Genomic DNA, 25,818 nt, shown 5'->3' with positions numbered 1-25,818 from the left:
GGCTGTTGGCGGCTCTGAGCTCACACTTCTCAGCTTTGCCATCAGAGAGGAAAGCACTTTCTCCCTCCAGTTGAGCTCCAGTTGAGAAAATCCCAGGGAAGGACATTTTCCCACTCTTTAGCCAATCACTGTGGCCAGGTGGGGTGGAGGTGTGATTGGCCCCACTTGAGCCTGATCCCCACTTCCAGGAAATTACTGGGGTGGGGTGGGTGGAGTGAGGGTGTGCTATGATCAGGGCATCCAGGTGGTGCTGGGCAGTGGGGTGGTAATGGGCAGGTTCCCCAAAAGAAAGGCGAGGTCTCCATACTGTAAAGTGGGTAGAGGAGTCCCAGGTCTCCCCAAAACAACTTGATCTTGCTTCCATCTCCATTATACACACCATGCCCTGCTAAGAGCAGCCTTCCCCATGTTCTCATTGGGTGTCTCTGCCTCCTGTTGCAGTGACTTGTCAGCTTGGTGTGGAGGCACAGGGTGCCCAGTCTACCCTCCACCCCATTCAGGGAGCCAGAGTTAGAGACCGTCATTTGCATCTAACGGGTTCCCAGGGGGTGGTGATGCTGTGAGACTGGAAGCCTGCTTGTGACAGCCACTTTCCTAACAGAATATCCCACCAGCCCTCTGGCCTTAAGGGTCCCGTGTTCCATAACCTCGTACAGAAGTTGCTCTTCAATCTGACTCCCCTCACATTCCCATCTTAGGGTCCCTTGGTCCAACCTTCTTCTCACTGTTCCTATTTTAGGGTCCTTTGTTACCATCTGACTTGTCTGACCCCTAAATGCTTCCTCTAAGACACTTTCTACTTTATCTGCTTTTAAGAGTAATTACTGGGAATGACCTTTATACTTGACACTGAGTTCAGGATTTTAATGCAGGCATAACTCACATTCCACTTCTGGTGTCTTCTCTGACTGCTCTAGACATAGCCATCTCTCTCCCCAGAGCTGCTGCTCATTCATTCAGCAGCTATGCATTGAGCTCTGACTCTGCAAGGGCACTTTGCATAGGAATGGACAAGACAGAAGCCTGCTGTCATGGAGGGGAACGTGTGAACTAGTATGTCTGGAGGTGCTGAGGAGAGCAGCCAAACATGGTATCAGGGAGGAGCCTGTGACCAGAGCATGTCCAGTGGCTGCATGTGTCTGGTATGGGTGACATGCAGCAGTTCCCAAACGTGGCTGCTTCTCCACTCATGATGTGTCATCATCTCCCGGGTGGGCACTGGCCACTTAGCAGCACCTGTTAGGCCTCACATCACCAGCATGTCTACCCCTGGCCTGTAGGCACTCAGTGAACCTCAGTCCCTGGTAGCCTTGTGCCAGGAAAACTGACACTTGCCTTTCCCTGCGTGAATGAAAACCGGCATTGTGAAATATCTGAAGTATAAACCATGTTTGTAAGTTCTGTTGAAGGAAGAACATTGTAACTCTAAGTGGGACTCATCATTTGTTATATGTGCTTTCCTCATAGTGAGTCTAATTTTCACAATTACACCTTGGTCTCATTGAATGAAGAATTTAATCGTGGACGAGGACTAAATGTGGGTGCCAGAGCTTGGGACAAGGGAGAGGTCTTGATGTTTTTCTGTGATGTTGATATATATTTCTCAGCCGAATTCCTTAACAGCTGCCGGTTAAATGCTGAGCCAGGTGCGTAAACTGTGATGAGCTGAATACAAAATTGAGAATAGTGTTGGCATGTCCCATGATTTGAATCAAGTTAATTTGAGGGAAAGGGAGTTTTAATGCAAGCCGGGGATGTTCTTTCATAAGTGGTATTAGGCATAATTTACCTGGAAAACTAACAAGTTGAAAATTTGACTCTCTGTAGTTTACATCCTTTGTTCTCTTGGGGCCAAATTCCAATGGCTACATTTGAAGCCAAGTAAAGAAATGCAAAGAAATAGAAGTCTGGAAACTCATGAGAAGGAAACAACTCCAGGCAGAAAAAGAGCCACCCAGATGGTGTGGATACTTGCGAGTCTGAGGGACTCAACCTGTGGAGGGGATCGCGCACACTCTGACGAACACACACACGTGTGCACACTCAGGCGGTGTGTGGTCTTCAGACTATACATTTTGGGGTGACTTGCTGCTGTACTTTATGCTGTAGATGTTTTTTGAAAATGAATGGCCAAATGACAGTTTTGTGAGTCAACTTTTATTTTAAATTTAGAAAGGCAAGTTTTCTGTATTAAAACTCAATAGGAGTAATAAGTTCAGGAACATTGTGCAACCTGATAATGTAGATAGTAACAGTGCACTGTGTACTTGAAAACCGCTAATAGAAGTTGACTTTAAATGCCCTCACCATAAAAAAATAAGTATGGGGGCTGGGGATTTAGCCCAGTGGTTTCGCCACCTGCTGTGCAAGCACAAGGACCCGAGTTCGATCCCCAGTACCAAAAAAAAAAAATAAGTATGGGGTGAGGGATATGTTAATTAGCATGATTTAATCATCTCATAGGCATGCATATATCAAAACATGATGGTGCTTAAATATATACAATTTTTATCAGTTAATATACAGTAATTTTAAATGAAAGAATCTCATTTTGCATGGAACTCTTCATATCGTGCAAAGCCTAATTTTTTACTAAGGGCTTTGGGTAGGGAGAATTGTCCAGAGTTTTCTGAGAGCCTGATCAGTAAGTATGGGTCAGGTTTGTTCTTGTTACTCCAGACAGCATGAAATTCAAAATCTAGATATTGAAGGAGACATACTTGTTCAATGTAAAAGACATTTTTATATCCAGAAATAGCTTTGCCTCTGGAAAGTTGCGCCTTCCTGGTCCTAAATGGGTTTGAAGGAAGTGGGCTGGCATCTGCTGGGCTCTAGTAATAAGGGTGAGTGTCACTTACAGGTCTTCAGCAGCTGACACTTCCATAGCCAGGCCTGCTGAGGGCCTCTCAAGTGGCAGGCGGCCAGGTGCCAGTAGCCTCAAGACCCTTCAGACTCTCAGTTTGAATGCTGAGGATAAGGTCTTCCACAAGAGTTGTGATAGCAGGTGTTTTTTTGTTTGTTTGTTTGTTTTGGTACCAGGGATCGAACTTGAGACCTTGCACTTTCGAGGCAGGCGCTGGAACCACTGAGCTAAATCCCTGGCCCATAGCAGATATTTTTAATCCCTGTCTTGCCAGCCTCCCCAGATCTTGGTTTAAATCTGTCTACATTTCTATATTAATTATTTTGTACATATCTAGATATTATATAATATTCTTTGCATTTGCTGTTTTTAATTATTCTCTGGGAAGGGTGGATTTAACAGAAGTTTGTAAGTTTCTTGATGCTTGTCAGAGGTTAATATCTCTTACTGCTGACTAGATGACTTAATGAGTAATAAAAGGCTCACCTAATAAATAGATGAGAGAATACCTTTATATATCTCCCCAAAGTCAAGGGGACTAAACACATGACATTCCCTTTAGTCTGGTTTGTTTTTGTTTTTTGCAAGGTTATAGTTTTATTCCCTGACTTACTGATAAAATCATCATCACGTTCATCCAGGCAACATGATGTTCTGCAGCTTGAATATTGAGGATGTATGATTATAAAAGACTTCATTAAAGTCTCTATCAAGTAATAAAGATGTCGTTCATTTGATACCTCCTTGGGTGATATAAAATATGTTTTAACTTACAGGTAGAAAGGTGTTTTACCCTGTGGTGTTCAGCCTTTACAACCCTGCCATCGTTTATGCCAACCAGGACCCCCCACCCCCTGTGGAGCAGCAGCTGGTGAGACTTTGACAGTGTTGGTTGTGAGCAGCTCTAGAGAGCCTTTTATGTTTGTTGTACAAGAAGCAAACACAAGTTCCCATAACAAAGCACATTGTTACAAGCACATTTCCAGTCTCTTTCACACCTCTGACCCCCAGTAAGATGCTTTCAGAAGTAAGTGTCAGGGAGAACAGTGTAGGCCATGAAGAAAAACCTCACGTTCCAGAAAGTGGAAATTTTACAGTCATCTCTGCCAGCTTACTTTTTTTTTTTTCTTTTGGTACCGGCATCGAACTCGGGTCCTTGAGCATGGAAAGCAGGCGGCAGAACCACTGAGCTAAATCCCCGGCGCCTCTGCCAGCTTACTTATAGTAACATTGAAAATTTAATTTTGAGAATTCCACCAAATAGGTTTAGGATAGAATGATGGCCTAGCACGTGCAAGGCTGTGGGTTTCATCCCCAGCACTGATCCTAAAAAACTCCACTAACATGTCACCATCTGTTGGCATTACCCTAATACACATATCCCTCCTTCTCATCTGTCGGGCAGTATTACTTGGGAATATAGATACAAATAGGGTCAAACTGGCAAGTTCCTCTGACATCTCACACCCTAAATATGAATTATTACCAAAACATAGGGCCGAGTATGGTGGTGCACACTTGGAATGCCAGCCCTCTTGGAGGCTGAGGCAGGGTGATCACAAGTTCAAGATCATCTTGGGCAACTTAGCGACTCAACAAGACTGTCTCAAAATCTAAAAATACAAAAAGGGCTGAGGAGTAGTTTAGGGTGAAGGCCCTGGATTCATTCCCCAGTATTTAGGGCAGGGTGGGGTGGGCTGCTATATTAGTATTAGAAAGTGAGAGAAGCCATCAGCAGACACAAGTTTTGAGAAATTTGTGTAAGATGGCAGCATTTGACATAGGATGTGGAGGAGAAAACAGTGTGTGGGCTCCTAGCGAGGATTCTGAGCAGCACCACAGGGCTGGCGTGCCACCAGAGCCAGGGTGTGGCAGAACCCAGGCCTCCCTGAACGGCCCCAGGTGAGTTCTCCCTTTGATGCCTCTGCCTACGTTGCTCTTGCTCAAGACGGGTGCTGCAGTCGTGGCTCATAGCCATGGGTTTTTGAATAAGAATTTTTTTAACAAAAATGAGTAGTAGCTAGTGAAGACTAACCATATATTTAAGAAAAACCAATATCATGAAATTTTAATGAACAGAAAAATTACATGAGAACATGAATGCCAGTAGAAAATCACTCTAAAATAATTCAGCTTTAGAATAATTAGAGAAAACATTAAATTGATAAAATAAGATTTATTGATATAAAATAATCAAACTTAGAAATTGTATAAATATAAAAATATATTTTTACAAAAATCAGTGCACAGGAGACCAGGGATTTAGCTCCGTGGTTTCGCCGCCTGCTGTGCAAGCGCAAGGACCCGAGTTCGATCCCCAGTACCAAAAAAAAAAATCAGTGCATTGGCTGAATAGCACAGTAGCCACAGATCAAACATTTATTTGAGCCAGGTGTGGTGGCACATAGCTGTAATCCCACTGCTCTGGAGTCTGAGGCAGGAAAATGGGCGTGAATTCAAGGCCAGCCTGCTCTACGTAGTGATTTCAAGGCCAGCCTGAACTACAGAGCAAGACCCTATCTCAAAAAAACAGATTTGTGTACTGGAGGACAATCCTTTGGGGCACATGGAAACCAAGAGAGGAAACTGAGACATGGAGAATCGGTCTGGAGCTCTCAGATTGCTTAGTAGAAGCTTTAGAGGGAAGAGTAAGAGGATGGGCTGAGTAGAGGATGGAGGAGTATGTCAGAGAGCTAAAGAAAGAAACCCTCTCGGTGTGGAGAGCAGCGAGGGACCATCCTGATGGCCTCCAGAGGCCCCAGCCCAGCTCACTGTCTACAGAGAAGGAAGAACTGGGTTGCGTCTTCCTCTTTTTGCTCACGTGCTAGGAACAGTAAAGCAATGCCATGACAGTTGTGAAGGCAGATAGCTTTGATGTAGAATCCATAATGAACGCATCATTTGAAGACAAAACAGACATTTTGAACATTCAAGGATTCAGTTTTCTTCTCAAAGACCTTTTCTAGTTCAGCAGAATGAGAAAGAGACATATTGAGAAGACTAGAGAATAAAATAGCAATTAACAAGAACACAATAGAACACTTGATCAAATTCTAAATAGTTTATGATGATATACATAATATTAAAAAAAAGAATAGCCTCGTGGATTTAGAAATGAAAGGGCATGTGAGTGATGTGTATGCAAAGTACATACGTGTGTGTTTGACTCAGCTCTCCTAGCAGCAGCAAGTACCCAGCTCCCGCATCCTAGTTTCAAGTGCTGTTCTACAACAGAAGGAGCTGGCACTCCTGAAGAAGGGGTAAAGGTAGGGCTGGAGCAAGAAGTATGCAAGAGTAGCCTGGAGTGTTTATAGCACCCTAAAATAAGAAAATGCCATCTGATGGAAGGACAGGGTCTGTCAGAGCAGCATAAGAGCCACAGAGCTCCCAACAGCTGGGCTGGGACAACCTGAGCAGCAGATAAATTACCTGGACCTGGATTATAACCCCCATCATAAAATAAAAACCCATGAACCCTACTTTAGAAATGCAAGAGTGAATAAACAGTGGATGGACCGCTGGATTAGGTGGGGCAGAGATGAGTCCTCCTTACAGAAGTCCAGTAAGTGGATACTCCTCCCTGAAGGTAGATTGAGGTAAGTTCCTTCCAGAGACTAGTGTGGAAAGAGAGAATAAACTTCTTTTAAATTTATTTGTTGGCTGGGGATTTAGCTCGGTGCTGCTGCCTGCCTCGAAAGTGCAAGGTCCCAAGTTTATCCCTGGTACCAAAAAAAATTTTGTTAACTGAAACATAAAGAATTGTATATACTCATAGGGGACCATGTGCTATTTACACATACACATTGTGAAGTATTCCAAATCACGGTAAACATCTAGCTCCTCCAGCAGTTATCTTTCCCTATGGTAAAAACATTCCAAATTGGCCCAGGGATTTAGCTCAGTGGTTCCATCACCTGCCTCAAAAGTGCAAGGTCCAGAGTTCGATCCATGGTACAAAAAAAAAATTCCAAATCCTATCTTCTAGCTTCCTGAACACACAGTGCATCCTTGCTGTATGTAGCCACCCTCTGGGTGTAGCAGTCTCACTGTAACTTACCTCTGGTCAGCCTCTTCCATCCCTCCCTCCCTCCTCAGCTCCTCAGTCTGTGGTCACCAGCATCCTGTGCTTACCTATGAGGTCAGCTTCTTAATCTCCCACCTAGGAAAGAGATGGGAAAACAAGCTTTTGAGAACTCTGCAAACACTCCTTACCCAACTGGTCAGGTGACATTGCCGCTGTGCATGTGTCTGCCTTGAGCTGTTGGTGGAAGGCCCGAGTGCTGACTCGGTGAGACATGCGGGAGCCCTGTCCACTGTGTGAGCCTTTGCACCTGCTCAGCTTTGCTAAGCTTGGCCACCTCACTAAAGACAGAAAAGCCTGCACCACTTTCTGTTTAAACTTGGATGAGCAGTAAATAGCACACAGATAAAAATCATTAGCAATAAACATTGAACTAGTCAACCTTACTAGGAATAAATCACAACAGCTGTATAAATACTTTTTTCTGCTGTGAAATTGCTGCTTTTAAAAATCACGGCCATTCAATCATCAGCATCACAAAAAAACCGAAACTCTCAGCCAGCAGCCACACACTTGGGGGTGGGCAGCCTCTGGGCTGGTGACCTCTATGCCCAGGTTCCCCCAAGCCAGAGGTCACTGGAGCCTCAGAGTAGCCACATACGGACATTGACACTATGAGGTGCAAGCACAGCAGTGGCAGTGAAATGATGGACTGAACTACAGTGCTGCGGCAGATATTGTGGAGCAAGAGAAAGGAGTTGAGATGAAAGTAGAGCAGCATAAATGAGGAAGATAGACGTGGCATGTCCATTTTAGATGACATGTTAAAAACAACAGTGGCTAGTGTCTCACATGCCCAGCACTGCCCTACTCGGCCTGCGTGTTAGCTCATGGAGTCCTCTGCACAGATGATGGTATAGCTGGGCTGCGCGGGTAGGCCCACGGGCACCGCTGGCAGCACAGGTGAGCAGCATGCCACAGGACCTGATCCTGTGTGTGGCCCAGGTGCCTCTAGCGTCTGAATTCAGTGCAGATGGTGGGTCTCCTGGGCCCAGCACCCTACGGGCCTGCTAATGTGGGTCTTTGTTGTGGTAGAAGACAGAAAATAAGATCCGATTAAAAAAAGATAATAAGATTAGATAGTAAATGGTGTGTAAATCATTAAACCAGGCCAAGTTGTGAAGGCCAATTAGGTGATGTGTGTGTGTGTGCACGCTCAGAGTCAGGCTTTTCTGAAAAAGGATGTTAGGGACAGGAAGGAACCATCCAAGTGGTGGCTGGGGAGGTGGCTCCGGGCAGAACAGCTGCTGGGCTCCCGGGATGGCCAGGGGACAGCCTAAAGCTGGTTGCCCTCATGATGGAGAAGCACGGGTAGCTCTGAGCCTTGTGTCTGTGTCCCACACCCGAGGTTAGTGGAACACTCTGTAGAGCCCAGTGGAAGAGTTTCAGGCTTTGTGGCCACACAGCCCTGTGGTAACCGTTCAGCTCACTGTGTTGTGAAAGCCACAAACGGTTTGCAATAAGGGTGTGCAGGTTGGGAGCCTGAGTTTGTCTCATAGCAGTTAGTGGGCCAGCTCTGACAGTAGGAAGGGGAGCCTGTCTCACTGGTGATGCAAGCATCCCTACACTCCAGGTATTCCTCAGGATGGACCTGCACAGTCTGTGGGTGCTGGGTGGGCACTTAGCTAGGTCTGCATGGAGTTGGTGGCTCTTGTCCTCCTGAGCACCTGCCCCTGCAGATCAGAATACACTGTGTGACCAAGAATAACCTCAGCGTGCATGGCATACAGGGCTTGAGTTCACTTGCCAGAGGAAGATCTTCTGCTCAGATTACTGGATTTTGTTTTGTACGGATTTAATAAGTTAAGTACATGTGATTTTTGTTTTGTTTTGCCGTACTGAGGTTTGAACCCAGACCCTTTGCACTGAGCTACACAGCCCTTTTGTTGTTTCGAAACAGAATCTCACTAAATTGCCAGGGCTTAGATCCTCCTGACTCAGCCTTTCAAAGTACAGGGATTACAGGCATGCACCACCACACCCAGCTGATGGTAATCTTTTATCAGTCATATAAATGACAGGAAAAAAGTATCCTTTGGAAAATAACTTGTTTAATTGTTTATTAAAACTTCTAAATCAGGTGTGGTGATGCACACTTGTAATCCCAGCATTCTGGGAGGCTGAGGCAGGAGGTTCACAAGTTCAAGTACACTTGGGCAATTCAGTGATTTAGCAAGACCCTGTCTCAGAATAAAAAATTACATAACAGTGGAGGATGTAGCTCACTGAGAAGGTTCTACGTTCAGTCCCCAACACCAAAAATAAATTTCTAATTCTTAAGGGATTAAATTGAACTTTTTCCATTTTTTTTTTAATTTAAGGTTCATAAAAAGGACTCTGGTTTTTGGCGAGATTTTGGCTTTGGGATGACTTGTCAGTATCAATCAGATTTTCTGACGATTGGTAAGTATGCTTCAGATTTAAGGGTAGAACTTTATTTATTCTAGACCTTATGACATTTTTCTAAAAGGTATCAGATTTTGAGTGTTTCCCTATTAAATTATAAGTGTCTCTGGTTATAGCTAGAGAAATAAAAGGCAAAGTGAGTTTGTAATTAATGTTAGCTTGTCAGCAAAGATGAGGTCATAAAGAGAAATATAATGTTAGATTTACTAGTTCCTTTAAAATCAAAGCACTGCTAGTTTTTAAAGACACTTGTTTAATGGGTTACCATATTTGCAGTTGTTTGGAGTACTCTTAAAAGTACCTCCCTAATGTGTGAATATATAATATATATATAATACTGACTTAAAAATCAAATGTCTCCAACATACATTTTTTTAATCTGTGCCAAAAATGTGTTTTCAGAGAAAATCTTATTTTCCTGCTCAGACTTGGTATCATCACTCATTTATATAAGTACGCTTCATGACAGCACGGGTGCTGCTCCCGTGACCCAGACCTCTCTCCCACTTCCTAACACTTACTGATTTAGGAAACTGTTTTCTCAGCACCGTTTTGTTCTGTACGTTCATTGGATTACAAACTTTATTAAAAAATACAAAACACCTCAAAAAAACACCTCCCTAGGCAGGCATGGTGGCACGTGCCCGTACTGCCAGCCCTTGGGGGCAGGCGCTGAGGCCGGAGGGTCACCAGGCCTCAAACAAAGACCGTGCTGTAACTTACACAGCTGCACGTCAGCTTGGATTATCTGGTCTTAGGACTTTGGTCGTCTTTAGATATGAACCCCTTCTTTATGGCCTAGTGGACTGTTACGCAAAAATCTCCATATTTATGACAAAGGAAAGAGCTGCTCTTTCCAGCTTGATTGAAGAGGGAAGTTAGGCCTTGGAGTCACTGGCTTAGCTTTCTACCCTAGCCTAACACTGTGAGGAAGATTCTGAGCTAGACTTCATCCCCACCCGAGCGTCAGTCTTCCCCACGGAGATAAAGTGCCAGAGACCAGGTCAAGGAAGCAGACTAAAATCAGTGCTGGTGTCTCCCTTTCCATAGCACGTCCTGTGATAGAATATGTCCTGTGTACATTCTAGGCCCATGTGAGATTTAGTTTCATAGTTAGCCGTTTGTTTGGGAACTCTCTCCACCTTGTCTATTTGTCATTATAATATATGAATAATGGAAAATTAGGAAATAATGATAAAAGCCTACTAAATTAAACTAATGCCCTTTCGATCTTCCTTAATAAAACAGTATCTTTCTAAAATAGATTTTTATACATTTTAGCAGTATCTTGAGTGCTTTGAGTTCCTCATTTCTTTTTATAGTACAGTGTTATTGACATATCATTCATATATCATAAAATTTATTGATCTAAAATGTACCGTTACCTAAGTTGTGCAGTTCTCACCCATCACATTCAGAATATTATCACCCAGAAAGAAATCTCATGCCTGTGTCCTCTGTCTGTTGAAGAAAACACCTGGCCCTCTCACTGCAGTCCCCATCACCTGCTTTTTCTCTGGTGAATGGCCACACTTTCCTGTTCTTTGCATGCTGTGTGGTTTCTGTTTTGAAAAATGGATGTTTTAGGTAACATGTTGTGGCAACTCTGAATACTGACTCCCCCTGCTTCCGGGGCTTGTCTTTGTCTTTCCTTATTCCTGTATTGATATGCTTGAACTGTTTGGTGAATTCTTTCTCCCTCTCTTCCCCTGCCAATGCCAAGCCTCCTGTCACTCTCAGAGCACGTGCATTCTCTTCCTGTGTGCACTGCATTTGGCAGGGCTCTCTCGGTCTCTTTCCATGACTTTGTTGGTATCACTGTCGACTGCCAGGTTCACTGGCTAATTAGTAAATTACTGTCTTGTTTTTGACAAAGTTCAGAGCGTAAATTGCTCTGTGATCTGAACTAATTAATTTGGCTTTTAAAGGGGTACTTTTGGAGGCGGTCTTTGAGGTTGGTTTGGAGCTGTCTCTCTCTCCTGTACTCATTGTTAACCTAGCTGGCCTGTAGTTTAGCTTGTTGTCTTCATGAATTTACCATCCTCCTCTTAATTGCTTGTGACCAGACTCTTTCTTTTCTTTTCCTTTTTTTTTTTTTTTTGTTATTGTTGTTAAATTCTTTTATTGGTACATTGTAGGTATACAACACAATTACATTTCTCCTTGGGAATTGTACCTTTATATAATGCATCTTGGTTCTTAGTTTTTCCCCATTCCTAGCCCTCCCTTCATGCCCTCCACCCTTCCCTATTTACAACAACTTTATTTTCATTTTTTCCATTTCTCATAATTTTTCCTTTCCCTTCTTTCCTTTCCCCTGCCCCTCCCACTACCCCTACCCTTTGGACCTTTTCTTCCTTTTTCGCGTTATCGATTATTCATTTTAATCATTGGTACATTTTAGGTATACAATATAATGACATTCATCATTGGAAATTTGCACCTTTGCATAGTCTCTCTTGGTTCTTATTTTTCACCCTTGCCCAGCCCTCCCTTCAACCCCCTACCCTTCCCTATTTACAAAGATTTTGTTCCTATTTTTCCATTTTCTCATATTAATCCCATTCCCTTCTATCCTTTCCCCTAGCCCTCCCACTTCCTTCCCTTTGCCCCTTTTCTTCACATTACCTATTATACATTTTAGTCCTTATTTACACTGTCAGTTTCTCACACCAGAGAAACTATTCGGTATTTATACATGTGTGTCCTATTTATTTCACTTAAGAATATCGCCTCAGTGTGCATCCACTTAGCTATAAATGTCTCTAATTTCTCATTTTTGATGGCTGAGTAGTACTCCATTTTATAAAAAACCCCACATTTTCTTTATCCAGTCTCCAGTTGATGGGCAGTTGGGCTGGTTCCAAGTTTTAGCTATCACAAACTGTGCTGCTATGAACATGGACGCACATAGATCACTGTGGTATGATTCTTTTAATTCTTTAGGGAAGATCCCCAGCAGTGGAATAGTGGGGTCAAATGGGACTTCCAGTCCTAGTTCTTTAGGGTATCCCCATACTGATTTCCACAGTGGTTGCACCAGTCTACACTCCCACCAGCAGTGGAGCAGGGTTCCTCTTTCCCCACAGTCCCGCCAGCATTTGTTATTGGTTGATTTCATGATAGCAGCCATTCTTTCTAGAGTGAGGTGGAATCTCAGCGTTGTTTTCATTTGCATCTCTCGAATGACCAGTGATGTTGAACATTTTTTCATGTATTTATTTGCTGTTTCTACTTCTTTGTGTGAGAAATGTCTGTTCATTTCAGATGCCCATTTTCGGATTGGGCCTTTAAATTTGGGAGGTCTGATGTTTTTAAGTTCTTTATAGATTGGAGATAGTAGACCTTTGTCTGAGGAAGAGCAGGTGAAGATTTTTTCCCACATTGTGGGTTGACTCTTCACACTGCTGGTGGTTTCTCTTGCTGTGCAGAAGCCTTTGAATAAGAAGAGATCCCACTTGTTGATTGTTTGTGCTAGTTCATGGGCAACTGAGGTTTTGTTCATAAAATCTTTTCCTACACCGATCAGACTCTTTATTTTCAAGACTTCCCTTCTTGAAGCTTGACCTTCTCTATACTCTGTTTCAAATATGGTCAGTTCCTTTGAAAAGAGCATTGACACAGTGTGTTCTTGTGGACTTTTCTTCCCTTGGAACACAATTTCTGAGCTTCTGCTTGGAACTGGGAACAACAACAGTAGTACACTTCTCATAAAGTAAGCTGATATCCCTGTGGCAGGAGTGGGTACTGGGTAGGAGCAGTAGGCCCCCCAGTATTCTCTGCCTACATGTCTAGAGCAAAGCCTCTGTACTAGTGGTGTGGCTAGCTGGTGAGGAAGGGAGGATACTGCTTGGAATAGTGTTTGTCCCTTTTTCTGTTTCCTCTCTGTATTAGCTTTCCCATTGCTGATACAAAATACCTGACACCCACAACTTAAAAGAGAGATATATGTTGGCTTAACAGTTTCAAAGGGTTCATTCCATGGTTGACTGGCTCTAAGACAGAAGCATCATGGTGGAGGGGCATGGTGGAGCAAAGCTGCTTAGTTCATGGTGGGTCAGAAGCAGAGCAAGGGAGCAGTGCCAGAGAGGAAGGGGCCAGGGACCAGATACAGATCCCAAGGTCATACCTCCAGACCCACCCAGACATACCCAGTGTGTGCTTTACTAATCTCTGCATGGCTCTCAAGCCAATCAAATTGACAGTCATGCTTCACTGTCACATTCCACGCCTAGTCAACTTGTCGCTCAAACATATCTCTTTAAACCATACTTAATCTCCAAATAAAGACAATAAGTTCATAATTCTCCCTCACATGATACAGCTGTCCTGCACACAACTGAAGATGGAATAATCCCTTCTCCCAAACTCTCAGCAGTTCAACACTGATCAAAAGTTCAAGTCTCCTCTTAAGACTCATAGCTACCTCTTACCTGTGAACCTCTGTAAAATTTAAAAAGTGAGTTACTTAAAACCAAAATACAATTGTATAGGTCAAACACTCCCATTCCAAAAGGGAAAAAAGGATAGAAAAAAAGAAGCAGGATCAAAAGAAGGCAGAAACCCAGCAGGGCAAACCTCGAGTCCTGCAGTTTCATGTCCAGCTTCTTGACCACGTGATGAAGAGACGTGTGCGGTCCAGGGGCCTTGGGCAGCCCTGCACCCGTGGCCTTCTGAGTTGCAACCCACACGTCCTCTCTTGGGCTGGTTCTGCTCACTGCCTGCAGCTTTCCTTGGCAAGCATTCCATGTTCCTGGCATCTCTGACTTCTGGGGTCTCCACTGCATCTTTAATTTCATTTCTACAGCTTCAGCGCACTTGCCTGGGCTCCCAAGCCCTCCTTTGAAATCTTAGTGGGAGCCTCCATGACACAACTCGTGCATTTTACACATCTGGAAGATCAGTATCACATGGATGACACCAGCACAAGGGTGACCTTTGGACCATCGCTGCAGTAGCCTCTGAGTGCCTGGATAGCTGAGCATGGTGAAGTGAATCCCAGGGAACGTCAGAGAGCCAGTACCCTAGGCTGCCTTTCTTGAGCAGAGGGCTTAGAGCCTCTCTTCTCAAGTGAGAGGTTTATACTTTTGCACCCATAAAATAATGACAGGTCTTGCTGATTCCTAAGATGTCCGCAAGGTGGCACCTTGACCTGTTTCAAAGTACTTGTCTTTTTTTTTTTTTATTCTTTTATTGGTACATTTTTTTGTTTGTTTGGAGGTTTTTTTGCTTTTTTTATTTTAGTTTTTATTGGTACGTTTTAGGTATACAATACGTTTACTTTTATCGTTGGGTGCTTGTACCTGTACATGATGCATCTTTGTTCTTATTTTTTCCCCATTACCTGTGCGCCCTTCACCCCCTCCACCCTTCCCTTATTTACATAGATTTTGTTTCCATTTTTTTCTTTTCTCATAATTTTTCCTTTCCCTTCTTTCCTTTCCCTTCCCCTCACACCACCCCTACACCTTTGGACCTTTTCCTATTTCAAATTATCAGTTATTCATTTTAATCATTTTAATCCTTATTTATACTTTCAGTTTCTCAAACTAGAGAAACTATTCGGTATTTACACCTGTGTCCTATTTATTTCACTTAAGAGTATGGCCTCAGTGTACATCCATTTAGCTATAAATGTCTCTAGTTTCTTGTTCTTTATGGCTGAGTAGCACTCCATTTTATAAAAAATCCACATCTTCTTTATCCAGTTTCCAGTTGATGGGCACTTGGGCTGTTTCCAAGTTTTAGCTATTCCAAACTGTGCCACTATAAACATGGGTCCACATATATCACTGTGGTATGATTCTTTGAAAAGTACTTGTCTTTTAAATGGCACTAATCTCTTCAGGAACCATACCTCCTTTGGCCCCAGGTTTACACATGGTTCCTTGGTGGGCCAAAATTTTAAGTTTTTCAAAATTTTCTGCTCTGCTCTGCTCTTTGCTCCCAGTTCTCACTGTACGTCTGCCTAAAAACAGCCAGCAATACCATGCCACAATCTGAACCTTGGGCTGCCTTCCCTCACCAGATCAGTTGGTCTGCCACCTTTAAATACATGCTCAGAGTTTTAGGACACAGGCAAAGTGTAGCCAGTTTATTTGTCAGAGTGTAACACACATGGCCTTGAGTCCAGTTCTCCAGTGAGTCTTCCTTCCCAAATGAAAATTCATGAACCTGGCCTTTACTGTCTGCATTCCTATCAGCATTCTGGTCTTCTGAGCTCCGACCAGAATTGCCTATCATGCCCTGCTTATGGCATTCTAGGGCTTCTCTAGCCACCTCTTTGAGGCTTCCTAAATACCTTCTGCACACCAGTTCCAAAGACTTCTGAACCACATGGTCAGGTAGTCACAGCAACAGCCTCACTTCTTAGTACCAGTTTTCTGTGTTAGCTGTCCCATTGGGAGTACCGAGTACCTACCACCGACAACTTAAAGGAGGAGAGGTTTGTTTGGCTCACAGATTCAGGTGGTTCAGTCCATGGTTGAGCAGGCTGCCAAGGCAGAAACGTGGCAGATGGGTGCGGTGGAACAGTGCTGCTTAGTTCATAGCAGCCAGGAAGCAGAGCCGGGGAACAGTGTTGACTGAGAGGAAGGGGCCAGAAAGCAGACATAGTCCCCAAGGTCACACCTCTTGTCACCCACCCAGATAGGTTCTAGTAGAGTGTGTCCTAGTGATCTGGGTGGCCCTCCAGCCAGTCAAGCTGAACTGTCACATTCTCTCATGCACATGCTGCGCCTTTTGTAGCTATCCCGCAGTTCCTGGATATTCTGTTTTATTTCTCTTTTTTTCAGTCGTTGTCCTCTTGGCTGTTAAGCTGTGAAGTTTCCGTCGTCATGTGCTGAAACACAGAGATTCATTCTTCAGGCCTGTCCCGTCTCCTGACAAGCTCGTCAGACACACTCTCCATTCCTGGGGCAGGGTTTTATCTGAAGCGTTCCTTCTTAGGGTTCCCACTTTGCTTGCGTTATTCATCTTCCGTGTTGTCTACTTATTCCGACACATTTGTTTCAGACTCCCAGGATGGTAATTCCGATGCTTCTGCTGTATCTGAGTCTGGGTCTGGTGTTTGCTCTCTCTTCAAACTGTCTTTTGCCTTTTACTTTTTGTGTTGCAAGCTGAACTTAAAGCACTGGGTGAATGGGACTGTGGCCCACAGCCTTGGGTGATGTGGGAGGTGGGGCAGGGGCGTGCTGCAGCTCTGAGAGGTCCGGTGATGACAGGGGCTGTGTCCTTCAAGCCCAGCCTTCCTCCTGCACAGGGCTCGTGGGGTCTGGAGCTGGTGCTTCCTTCCCCTGCTCCGTAGCTCCTGGTGCTGTGGTTTCTGTTGAGGTACAGCCTTGTTAAGAAGACTGGGATGCCTTGTTTCAGAATGGCTACCTTTCCCCTCCCCTGCCAGAATCACTAGAGGATTTTTCTTCTTCCTTCGGGATCGCTTCTCAGTCTGTTTTGCTGAGTGGCCTTTCTCTGCCTCTGTTTAACCTCTTCACATTGGCATTTCGTAGTGTTGACGCGTTGCCCTTATTCTCCTTCTGAACTTCAATAATTTCATTCATCCCTGTGGTTTTCCATCATCTATTCACCCCTTTCCAAACTTCTGTCTCCAGCTTGGCCCTCTCTTATGTTTTCCCCTCTGGGAAGTTTTCTGCAGCTCAGGAAAACTTGTTTCTCAAAGGATGAAAAAAACAAAAATGATGAAACACTGATGGTGGTGACAGTATAGGTGATACACATTTCCTTCTCCTTTACTGACTTCCTGTAGGACTCGCAGGTTGACACTGCTTTCTCAGATGCTTAACCTGTTTCTCATGCTCTCAGCACCCAACACTGAGGTGGCTGCTGGCAGATGTCGAGGAGCAGGTGGGCACCGTGTGGCTCTCTGTATAGGGCCGAGCCATTGCAGCAAGGCAGAGCACTCGAGTCAGTCTGATCCAGGCTTGCGCTCCAGCGGCCAGGCAGCCACTGACAGTATGCGCTTTGATCCTGCAGGTGGGTTCGACATGGAAGTGAAAGGCTGGGGTGGAGAAGACGTTCACCTGTATCGGAAGTACTTACACAGTGACCTGATTGTTGTCCGAACCCCGGTTCCTGGTCTTTTCCACCTCTGGCATGAGAAGCATTGTGCAGATGAGCTGACACCAGAGCAGTACCGCATGTGCATCCAGTCCAAGGCCATGAGCGAGGCCTCACACTCCCACCTGGGCATGATGGTCTTCCGGGAGGAGATCGAGATGCACCTTCACAAGCAGGCCTACCGGACGAACAGCGAGGCCGCCGGCTAGTGCTCGGGGTGTGTCGCACGCAGTCTGACCACAAGCCAAGACTGTTGGTTTAGCCTTAATTCCTCTTCCAGATCCCATGCCTGTCCTGGAGAAAACGTGTTTCTCATATTCTTTCTGATGTTGTCTGTGCAGTTCACTGTGTTACAGGAAGAAAAAAATGAGTGTGTCAGTGCAAAGCCTGCTTTGTGATGTACTGTTCTGTGGATCAGTCAACAAAGGAAATTAATGTTTGCCCTAGAAGTAGCTGGGGTCTATTCGTACCTGGGACCTGCGTTGTGATCTCAGGATTATGGAGCGAGGTTGCACCAGGCAGGGGTGGGGCATGCAGGCTGGCCTATCAGCCAGCAGCTTCCCGAAGAGGGTTGTGGGGTGTGAACCAGGTGCTCCACCTGCAGACCATGTCAGCCTGCTCCCTTTTTAAACCAGAGCTTTGGTTGATAGCATGAAGAAAAATCCTTTTCACTGAAGCAGTGGGTAATGAAATCCTGCATCTGAAATCTCACCCAGTCGACAGAAGATAGAAATAAAGCCCCATGACCTACTGTTGTTTAGCCCCCAGAGGTCTGTTCCTAAGCGAATGGGTAAAAGTACAAAATAGGTTAGAATATAAAGTATATCGCCATGTTCTTGATTAGTAGTCAGAGTTGCTGTCAGCTACTTTGAATGAATAGAAGTAAATATGGAAATATTTTTGACATAGCACTTGATATGTTGGTGTGCTGGCTACCAGCTGTGTCCGGAGCAGAAGTTTCTATGAGCTAGACACATGGGACCTTCCTGAGAAGGTGCACACCAGTCGCACAAGCTGGGTTTGGCTTCTGCATTGCCTTTCCTCATTTAGCATGGATTCATTTATATTTATTATCCTTCATTTTCTAATACACTAATATTTACTACATCTGTATTTGCATTATTGAAATACTTTGAGTGGAAAGAGCATTTTACTGAGGTAGAAAAACAAAGGAGGTATAAGATCAGTCTGATGTGAGAGAAAAGATGGCAGTCTAAGGGAAATGCGAATGGCTGGTGGCTTTACAGCAACATATCAGCTGCAAACAGGATATTGTTTTAATTCAAGTATTACATCAGTGAGACAAGAGGAGTAAGAAATTATGTTCAGACAGGACTCTTACATTATTTATCGCACATGGGCCTTTTAACATTGGGCCAATTGCTAAATCCAGAAATTGAGAAAAAAGGTGAAAGGCATGCATAAGCTTCTGTAACCTTTACCTTTTAAAAGGGACCTGCTATTTGTATATAAACCCCTCAAAGTTCACAGGAGAAAATTTATTACTGTTTTTGCTCAGTAAATCATATCACCTGAAATGTTACAAATTCCAAATTTCTAGGTGCTACATGAATCCAGTTTTACAATAACTAATTCTTAAAATTTTAAGTTTGGGGAGTGTTTCTTAAGATGTATGAGAGTGCTCTCCACAGTAATGCAGGCCATTATCTCCTTTTGTATGCAGCTATTTATTATGAAGACCAGTGAATTATAGTATTCCAATGAGAGAATTTAATAATTTGCAAAGGTAAGTTGCCACTTGCCTTTATGGGAGAATCAAATGATTTTTCCTTTGCTCCTATTGTTTTAAACTAGCTTATCATCTAAAGATGGAAGCTAGCAGTGGAACTATGTGTTTTTGACATTCAGTAGTACTAATAAAGTATTTTATTACCAAAAGTTAAATGAAAACATGGTAAATTAATTTCTGTTATAAAATATCATAAATACAGAAATTGAGTAATATGCCATTATGTACTTGAAGACTAATAAAGCAAACACCAGCGTACCACCACCCAGGTGAAGATACAGGCTTCCCAGTGCCGGGCCCCTGGGCACCCTTCTGGACCACATACCTCACCCTCTCCATGGTAGTTGGCTTGTGTGATGTGTCCACTTGTGTCTCTTCATATTTTTCCCAACTACTTTTATCTGTTTAATATACTATTTAATTTTGCCTGTTTTTGAATTTATATGCATCATTTCATTATATGTTCTCTTTCACTCAGTATTAAGCTTTTGGGGTTCACTCATTGTTAATCTCGAAATTAGTTCCCTTTATTGCTGTTAGTTAAATAGTATTCCATTATGAATATACTGTGGTACTTTAAAATTCTGTTTTATTGATAAATATCTGTGGTGTTGCCAGTTCTCTGTCGTCCTGTTGTCTGTGATGTGGGTGTTGCTTGCGAGTGCACTGTGACCCATCTCCAGCCAAGCCCATCTCCTGGAAGCCGTTGCAGTTCTCCAGGAGTGGGAGCAACCGTGGAGCTCCACCTTGCAACCTTAGCAGTACCCAGTTTCACCAGACCTGTTGATTCTCGCCAATTTGGCTGCTGTAGAGATTAATTATAGTTATAATTTGCATTTCCAATCTTTCTGCCCATTTTTACCAGTTCCTAGGAATTCTTCGCATACCCTAGACACCAGTTCTTCCTGGTTAGATGTTTACAGATATCTTCTCCCAAGATGTGGTTCGTCTCTTCCCATTCTGAGGGTACTTTTTGATGAACAAAAATGGATGTGGATAATCTTTTTTTTAAATTATTTCCACTGTTTAAAATAAACTTTAGTTTTGGAACAGTTTTAACTTCAGAGCAAGATTGAGCAGAAGGTACAGAGTGTCCATAATGAACAATGTCCTCTTACCCACGTGTTCACTTTCTGCATTTCCGTTAACCATGGTTGAAAAATATTAAGTGGAAAATTATAGAAATGACTCATGAAACTTTTTCTTGTTACACTAAATTCCATTGTCTGTTAGACCAGTTTTTCATTCACCTCTGGTGGGCACCTTGGTTCCTTGCCACAGGTGAGTTTTTGTCATGATGCAAGTATTCAGCTCCTTTAGGCAAAACCAAAGAGCAAACTGCTTGATTGTGTGGTAGCATGTGTTTGGTTTTGTAAGAGACTCCCAAAGGGTCTTCTGAAGTGACTGTACCACTCTGCGTTCCACAGCTGTGAACAGGTGGTCCTGTCCACCTCCTCACAGCACATTGGTGGCGTCTGTTCTGCAACTGCTGTTCAGATGGAGCCCTAGTGGTAGCTCACTGATCCCTTGGTTTGCATTTCCCTGTGGACATAGCTGTGGGGCATCTTTGCATATGTTTCCATTTCATCTCTGTGTCTTTGGTGACATGTTGGCGTCTAATTTTTATCATTGATCATAACTTCATAATAGGGAAGGGTTTCTCAAAATATATATTCTAAAGATCTCATGAACAGCTTTGTTTCTCTCAGATATACACCCTAATGGAGAAGAGTTTTGTGATGTCAGGTGAGGGTTGCATTCCACTTTCTCCAGCACTGCCTTGTGGTGGGGTCTGTACTTTACCCCCACAAGCCTTACCTGCCCTGGCCCGCCGAGGGCTGAGCTGCTACACTTTTGTACTGGGAGAGCTTGGCCAAGCACCTTGTTCCTCAAAGCAACCATGGCTGTCACACCCTTTATAGTGTCATATAAATGTTAGAATAAACTTGTTTCACAAAAAAATTTTATGAATATGGGATCTCACTGAATCCGTAAGGTCACTTTAAGAAGAACTGCATCTGTATGATGTGGAGTCTTGGATCCCTGAACATACCTGTTGTTTTTACTGTCTTTCAGGTAAGTTTATAATTTTTCATATAGTGGACTTACATGTATTCTTTTTTAGATTTTTGCTTTTTTATAGCATTGTACCTGTCTTTTATCAGTGTTTATTGTCTCTTGCTGGTGTTTAGAAATCATTGATTTAAAGAAAAAAGAAATCATTGATTTTGCCTGTTAATTCTTGTGTTCAGAAACCTTCCCAAAATCTCTTCATTTCAATAATGTACAGTGGAACCTCAGTTCATGAATGCTTTTCTTTGCAAACAATTTGGTTCACAAACAGAAGTGTTTGGCAAAGATCAGGTTTTTTTATTTTGTTCTGAGACAGGGTCTGTGAGGTGCAGGCTGTCCTTGAACTCACTATGTGGCCCAGGCTGGTGGTGGACTCGCAGCAACCCTCCTGCTTGTGCCACCACACGCAGCAACATTTAGCAAAATGTTGTTTTTGTTTGCAAACTCTGCATTGGGTGACGAACACAACTGCGGCTATCTTTCCCACACGAACAAACATCTTTTCTAAAATCATAGAACGAATTGTTTGTGAACCAACGTACCACTATCTTTCTAGTTTATTTTGCGTTTTTCCAGTAACACAGCCATAACCTATCTGAGAGCTTTGTTTCGTGTCTCCATCTTCAGACACTGGATTTCTGTTCCTTGCCTCCCTGCACTCTCCCATGTGTCCTGCTGTGATAGTGGCGTGGGACAGGGCCCAAGGCTGTTGCTTTAGCACATCATCTGTAAGGACAGTTTTGCTGGAAGGTTTTGGAGAATGGCTTTACAGGCTAAGCAAAGTCCTGGCTTTCCTTGGCGAGTTTCTGTCATGCCTAAGAGCATTGCTCGCATACCTCTGCTACAGCTGTCAGGGTGACCCTGACTCTCTCCTCCTTTGATATGCTGGTGAGCTGCATTAATCATTCCCAGAGTAGACTCCAGTTGGTCGCAGTGTCTTATGCTCACTTGTGTGGCTGGGTTTGGTTTCGCACACGCACACACGTATGTCCATCTCTGCAGTGTGTGTGTGTGTGACCCAGATGCGCGCATCTGTGAGGAAGAGTGCCCTCCCGTCCCTTCCCCAGCCTCAGTGGCCTTTGTGAGCATTGTCTGAGCTTATAAAACAGGGCCCCAGTGTTCCTCGTACCATTCCTAGACGAGCTGATGAGACGGGTCAGTTCTTCCTTGAGTCTCTCGCATGCTGCCCGGGCCACCTGGGCATGAACTTTCCTGTAAGATTTGTGACCACTGATTCGATTCTTTTAATGATTGTTCAATTACCTAGATTTTTGCTTTTTCTAGAGTCAGTTTTGCCTGAAGTGTTTTGGGGAAACTATAATTTTCTAGACATTTATACTGATACATTTGAAAGTTTAGATGGAATTTACAAAGTTGTTTACATGTCTTTATTTATTGTGCTACTGGGGATTGACCCCAGGACCTTTGCATAGAGCTACACCCCCAACCCTGTATTCTGGATTTGAGTACTTTGTCAGATTTATATATTACAAATATCTTCTCCCAGGGAGGGTCCTATTTTTCACTGCCTTAAACAAAAGTTCTTAATTATAACAAAATCCAGTTCACTCCTTTTCTTTCATAGCTAGAAATTTTAATGTTAAGTAACCTTTGCCTATTCCAAATTGTAGGAGAAATGTTCACATTTATTTTAGACACTTTCTTGTATTGACTTTCAAATTTACATCTGCAGTCCATCTGGAAATATTTTTTGTTTCTTTTTAAATTTTTAGTTTTATTAGTACATGTTTCAGTGCATAGTGATATCATTCCTTATGGGGAATTGGAAAGTCCTTATGAAGTCAGCTATCATACATACAGATTAATAGCAGGCCAAAAACCTGTAAAACACCCAAGACAATTATACTGAGTCAAGCTACACTTTTTTTTTTTTGGTACCCGGGATCAAACTTGGGTCCTTACGTTTGCAAGGCAGGTGGCGGCACCACTGAGCTAACTCCCCGGCCCTAGCTACACTTTTAGATACATTCTCCATGCTGTATTACAATAACTTTGTTCTCTTTTTCCCTCTTGTCTGTTTTTTATTTTGCACTTTGTGTAAATATTGAGTTTCTCGTATAAGAGAGACCATGTGATATGGAAGTAATTTCTGCCCATGAGTTGCAGGAGGATCCAAGACTTTCTTTGGTAAAGGTGCTAATCGCAGACTCCGTCTCAGTTTGCTTGTAAACATCTTCATGTCTTCATTCAGGCACTGTGTTTTGAGAGTACAGTCCTATTGGCTGTTCTCTTCAGCCACACCAGGTGTTCCTCCCACCTGCTGGACTGGAAGTTTCCCCTGTGGGCTACCTGCATGGTGCTGGTCTGGAGCGATGGATGGATGGGCGTCCTCTGGTCTCCTGCAGCCCCCTCTTCCTGTCTGTCCTCTGTCCCTCTGGAGTGTCTGTACATGAACTTTTTCTGATCCTGCTTGAGATTCTTTAGGCTCCTGGAATTGCCGCCTTTCAGCAGTAGTGTGCTTGTGTGTTGTCTGCCTAGCCCTTCCTCGGTGGCTCTGTGTCACGTACTGAAACCATCACTGCAGCCTCCATACCTCACGCCCGAGTTCTTGGCTGTGTTCTGTGTCGTGTAATGGTAATTTCATCTGAATCATGGCCGAGCAGATTGTGAAAAAAATCAAATAGAACACGTAGAAATGAAAACTGCAATAATTGGATGCTTAAAACCCAATGGGGAGGAATAACAAAAGATGAGACAGGACCAAGGAGAGATTTTTAAACCTAGAATATAGGTCATATATTTGCTTCTGCTTAAAGTCTGGTACACCATGATTTGTGCTGCACAACCTTGTGAAGCTCACAGCCCTGGTTCACCCACACAGTTCCCCTAAAGCCCTACAATGAGCTGGGGGCAACAGTTGGTTTCAAGCTCACTGTCATGCTAAGGGGTGTTTCTTTGGGTGCCAGTGCCCTCCTCCTCATCCCCAGCAGGAGCACACCAGGTCCCTTGGGGTGCTGGGAATGCATGGGGCCTGATGCATGAGGTGTGATTTCTGGTGACTGCTGAAGACGTGTGCCAGGGTCCCAGGTCTGTTGGGTACCCAGACGGCCCCTTCCTTGGCTTCCTGATGGTATTAGGACTTCTTTTGGGGGATTCAGAGGGATACTGTATTAGACATGATCTAAATTGGCTGTGGGTGGGTTGTAGGGTGTGTGTTTAGAAAGTTGATTTAGGACTGGGGATGTAGCTCTGTGGCACAGTGCCTGCCTGGCAAGCGCAAGGCCCTGAGTTCGATTCCCAGTACCAAAAAAGAGTTGTTTTAAATTCCAAATTTACGGGAATTCTTCCCCCAGTTAAGCTTGTGGTTGAGTTTAACCATGAAGTGGCTCTTTTGTGATGGTAGTGTGTCTTTGCCTCAGGATCTCAAGCGTCCTGTAAGAGGGTGCTTGTAGTCAGGTTTACACCCTGTTCCAACCCATGACAGAGATGATCATCCCCATTTAACTCTGAGCAAGTGGAGCACGAAGAGCTACGTGATTCATGCCAGCTGGGAACCAGGCCTTGGGCCCAGAGCTCCCTTCCCATCCTCAGCTCCAACCCTGAGCTGCTTGGCCTCCCTGGAGTGAGTGTGTGTGCATCCAGTCACGCGGGTCTCCTGCAGGGATGTTTCCCTGAGCGAGTGAGGCTGGAGGGGACACTGCTGCAGAGGAACCAGCTGCACCCAGGACACCAGACCAGCGCACAGGCAGGGTGTTGCCGAGTGCGTGGGGAGGGGCAGCCTGGGCACAGCCTCCACTCATGGGAGTCCCGGGGGAAGCTGGTGTGCTGACGGGTGCAAGAAGTGATGGGAAGTGAGCTGCCTGGTTCAGTGGCCCTGTGAGGAACACTGGGCTGCTGGCCTGATACCAGCCCAAGAGCCACTGCACAGAGGAGCCCATCGGTGCCACCCACCCACTGACACCACACAGATGGGCGTGCTGGCCACTCTGCAGCGCTCAGTGCCCACAGGCACTCAGGACCAGCACCGGGGGGTGTGCAACCACAGGACGACCTGCCACGGCGGACAGCTTCCTGTCAGGTAGCACTGGCCTCTCAGGACCCCAGACACTGAGCTCCTCAAGCCCTACAGAGCTGTAGCGAGGGCTTCAAACAGTGGGCTGTCGCCAACAGAGAATGGCAGACTGGAGGAGCAAGGCACCAGCTTCCCCTCTTCCTTTCCCAGGCTAGGGTGCCCTCAGCACATCCTGTTATGTGTGCAACTTACGGCACCCACCATGCCAAGGTGCCAGCTAACCGTACAGGGAAGAGGCCTCTGTGACCTCGTTTAAGGGGGGGGGTCCCCCAAACATGTGACCATGCACAGCTGCAGGCAGTGACATCTACTGCAGTGTGCTTTGAGGGAGGACTGGAGCTCTGTCCAGGCAGCAGACCATGGCACTCAGCTGCAGACGGAAGCTCCCTGTGCAGCCCACCAGGGCCACTGTAGGTTCTGGCAACTCCCCGCTTCTCCCTCCTCCCCTTCTCTCCTCCCCTTTCCCTCCCTTCCCTTTTCTTCTCCCCTCCCCTTTCCCTCCAGAGCCCAGCTTCACGACACACAGGAGCGCAAGTAGG

General features: G+C 44.5%; 1 protein-coding gene across 2 annotated transcripts in view; it reads left to right on the top strand.

The window, feature by feature from the left end:
- Nucleotides 1-19,793, top strand: part of Csgalnact2 (chondroitin sulfate N-acetylgalactosaminyltransferase 2) — a 37,882-nt gene extending 18,089 nt beyond the window's left edge. For both annotated transcript variants that reach the window (XM_004874098.4, XM_004874097.4), the window contains 4 exons: nt 1,468-1,646; nt 3,640-3,734; nt 9,266-9,347; nt 17,340-19,793. In XM_004874098.4, coding sequence (XP_004874155.2) covers nt 1,468-1,646; nt 3,640-3,734; nt 9,266-9,347; nt 17,340-17,632 — 649 coding nt within the window. In that variant the 3' untranslated portion in view covers nt 17,633-19,793. The remainder of the gene's footprint in view (nt 1-1,467; nt 1,647-3,639; nt 3,735-9,265; nt 9,348-17,339) is intronic.
- The last annotated feature ends 6,025 nt before the right edge of the window (nt 19,794-25,818 follow it).

The sequence above is a fragment of the Heterocephalus glaber genome, unplaced genomic scaffold (assembly GCF_053883595.1).
Source record: "Heterocephalus glaber isolate CG9 unplaced genomic scaffold, H.glaber_assembly_v1.0 deba00001195, whole genome shotgun sequence".
Classification (NCBI taxonomy): Eukaryota; Metazoa; Chordata; class Mammalia; order Rodentia; family Bathyergidae; genus Heterocephalus; species Heterocephalus glaber.
The sequence above is the reverse complement of the archived record's forward strand: the minus strand, read 5'-3'. Positions and strand labels throughout refer to the sequence as shown.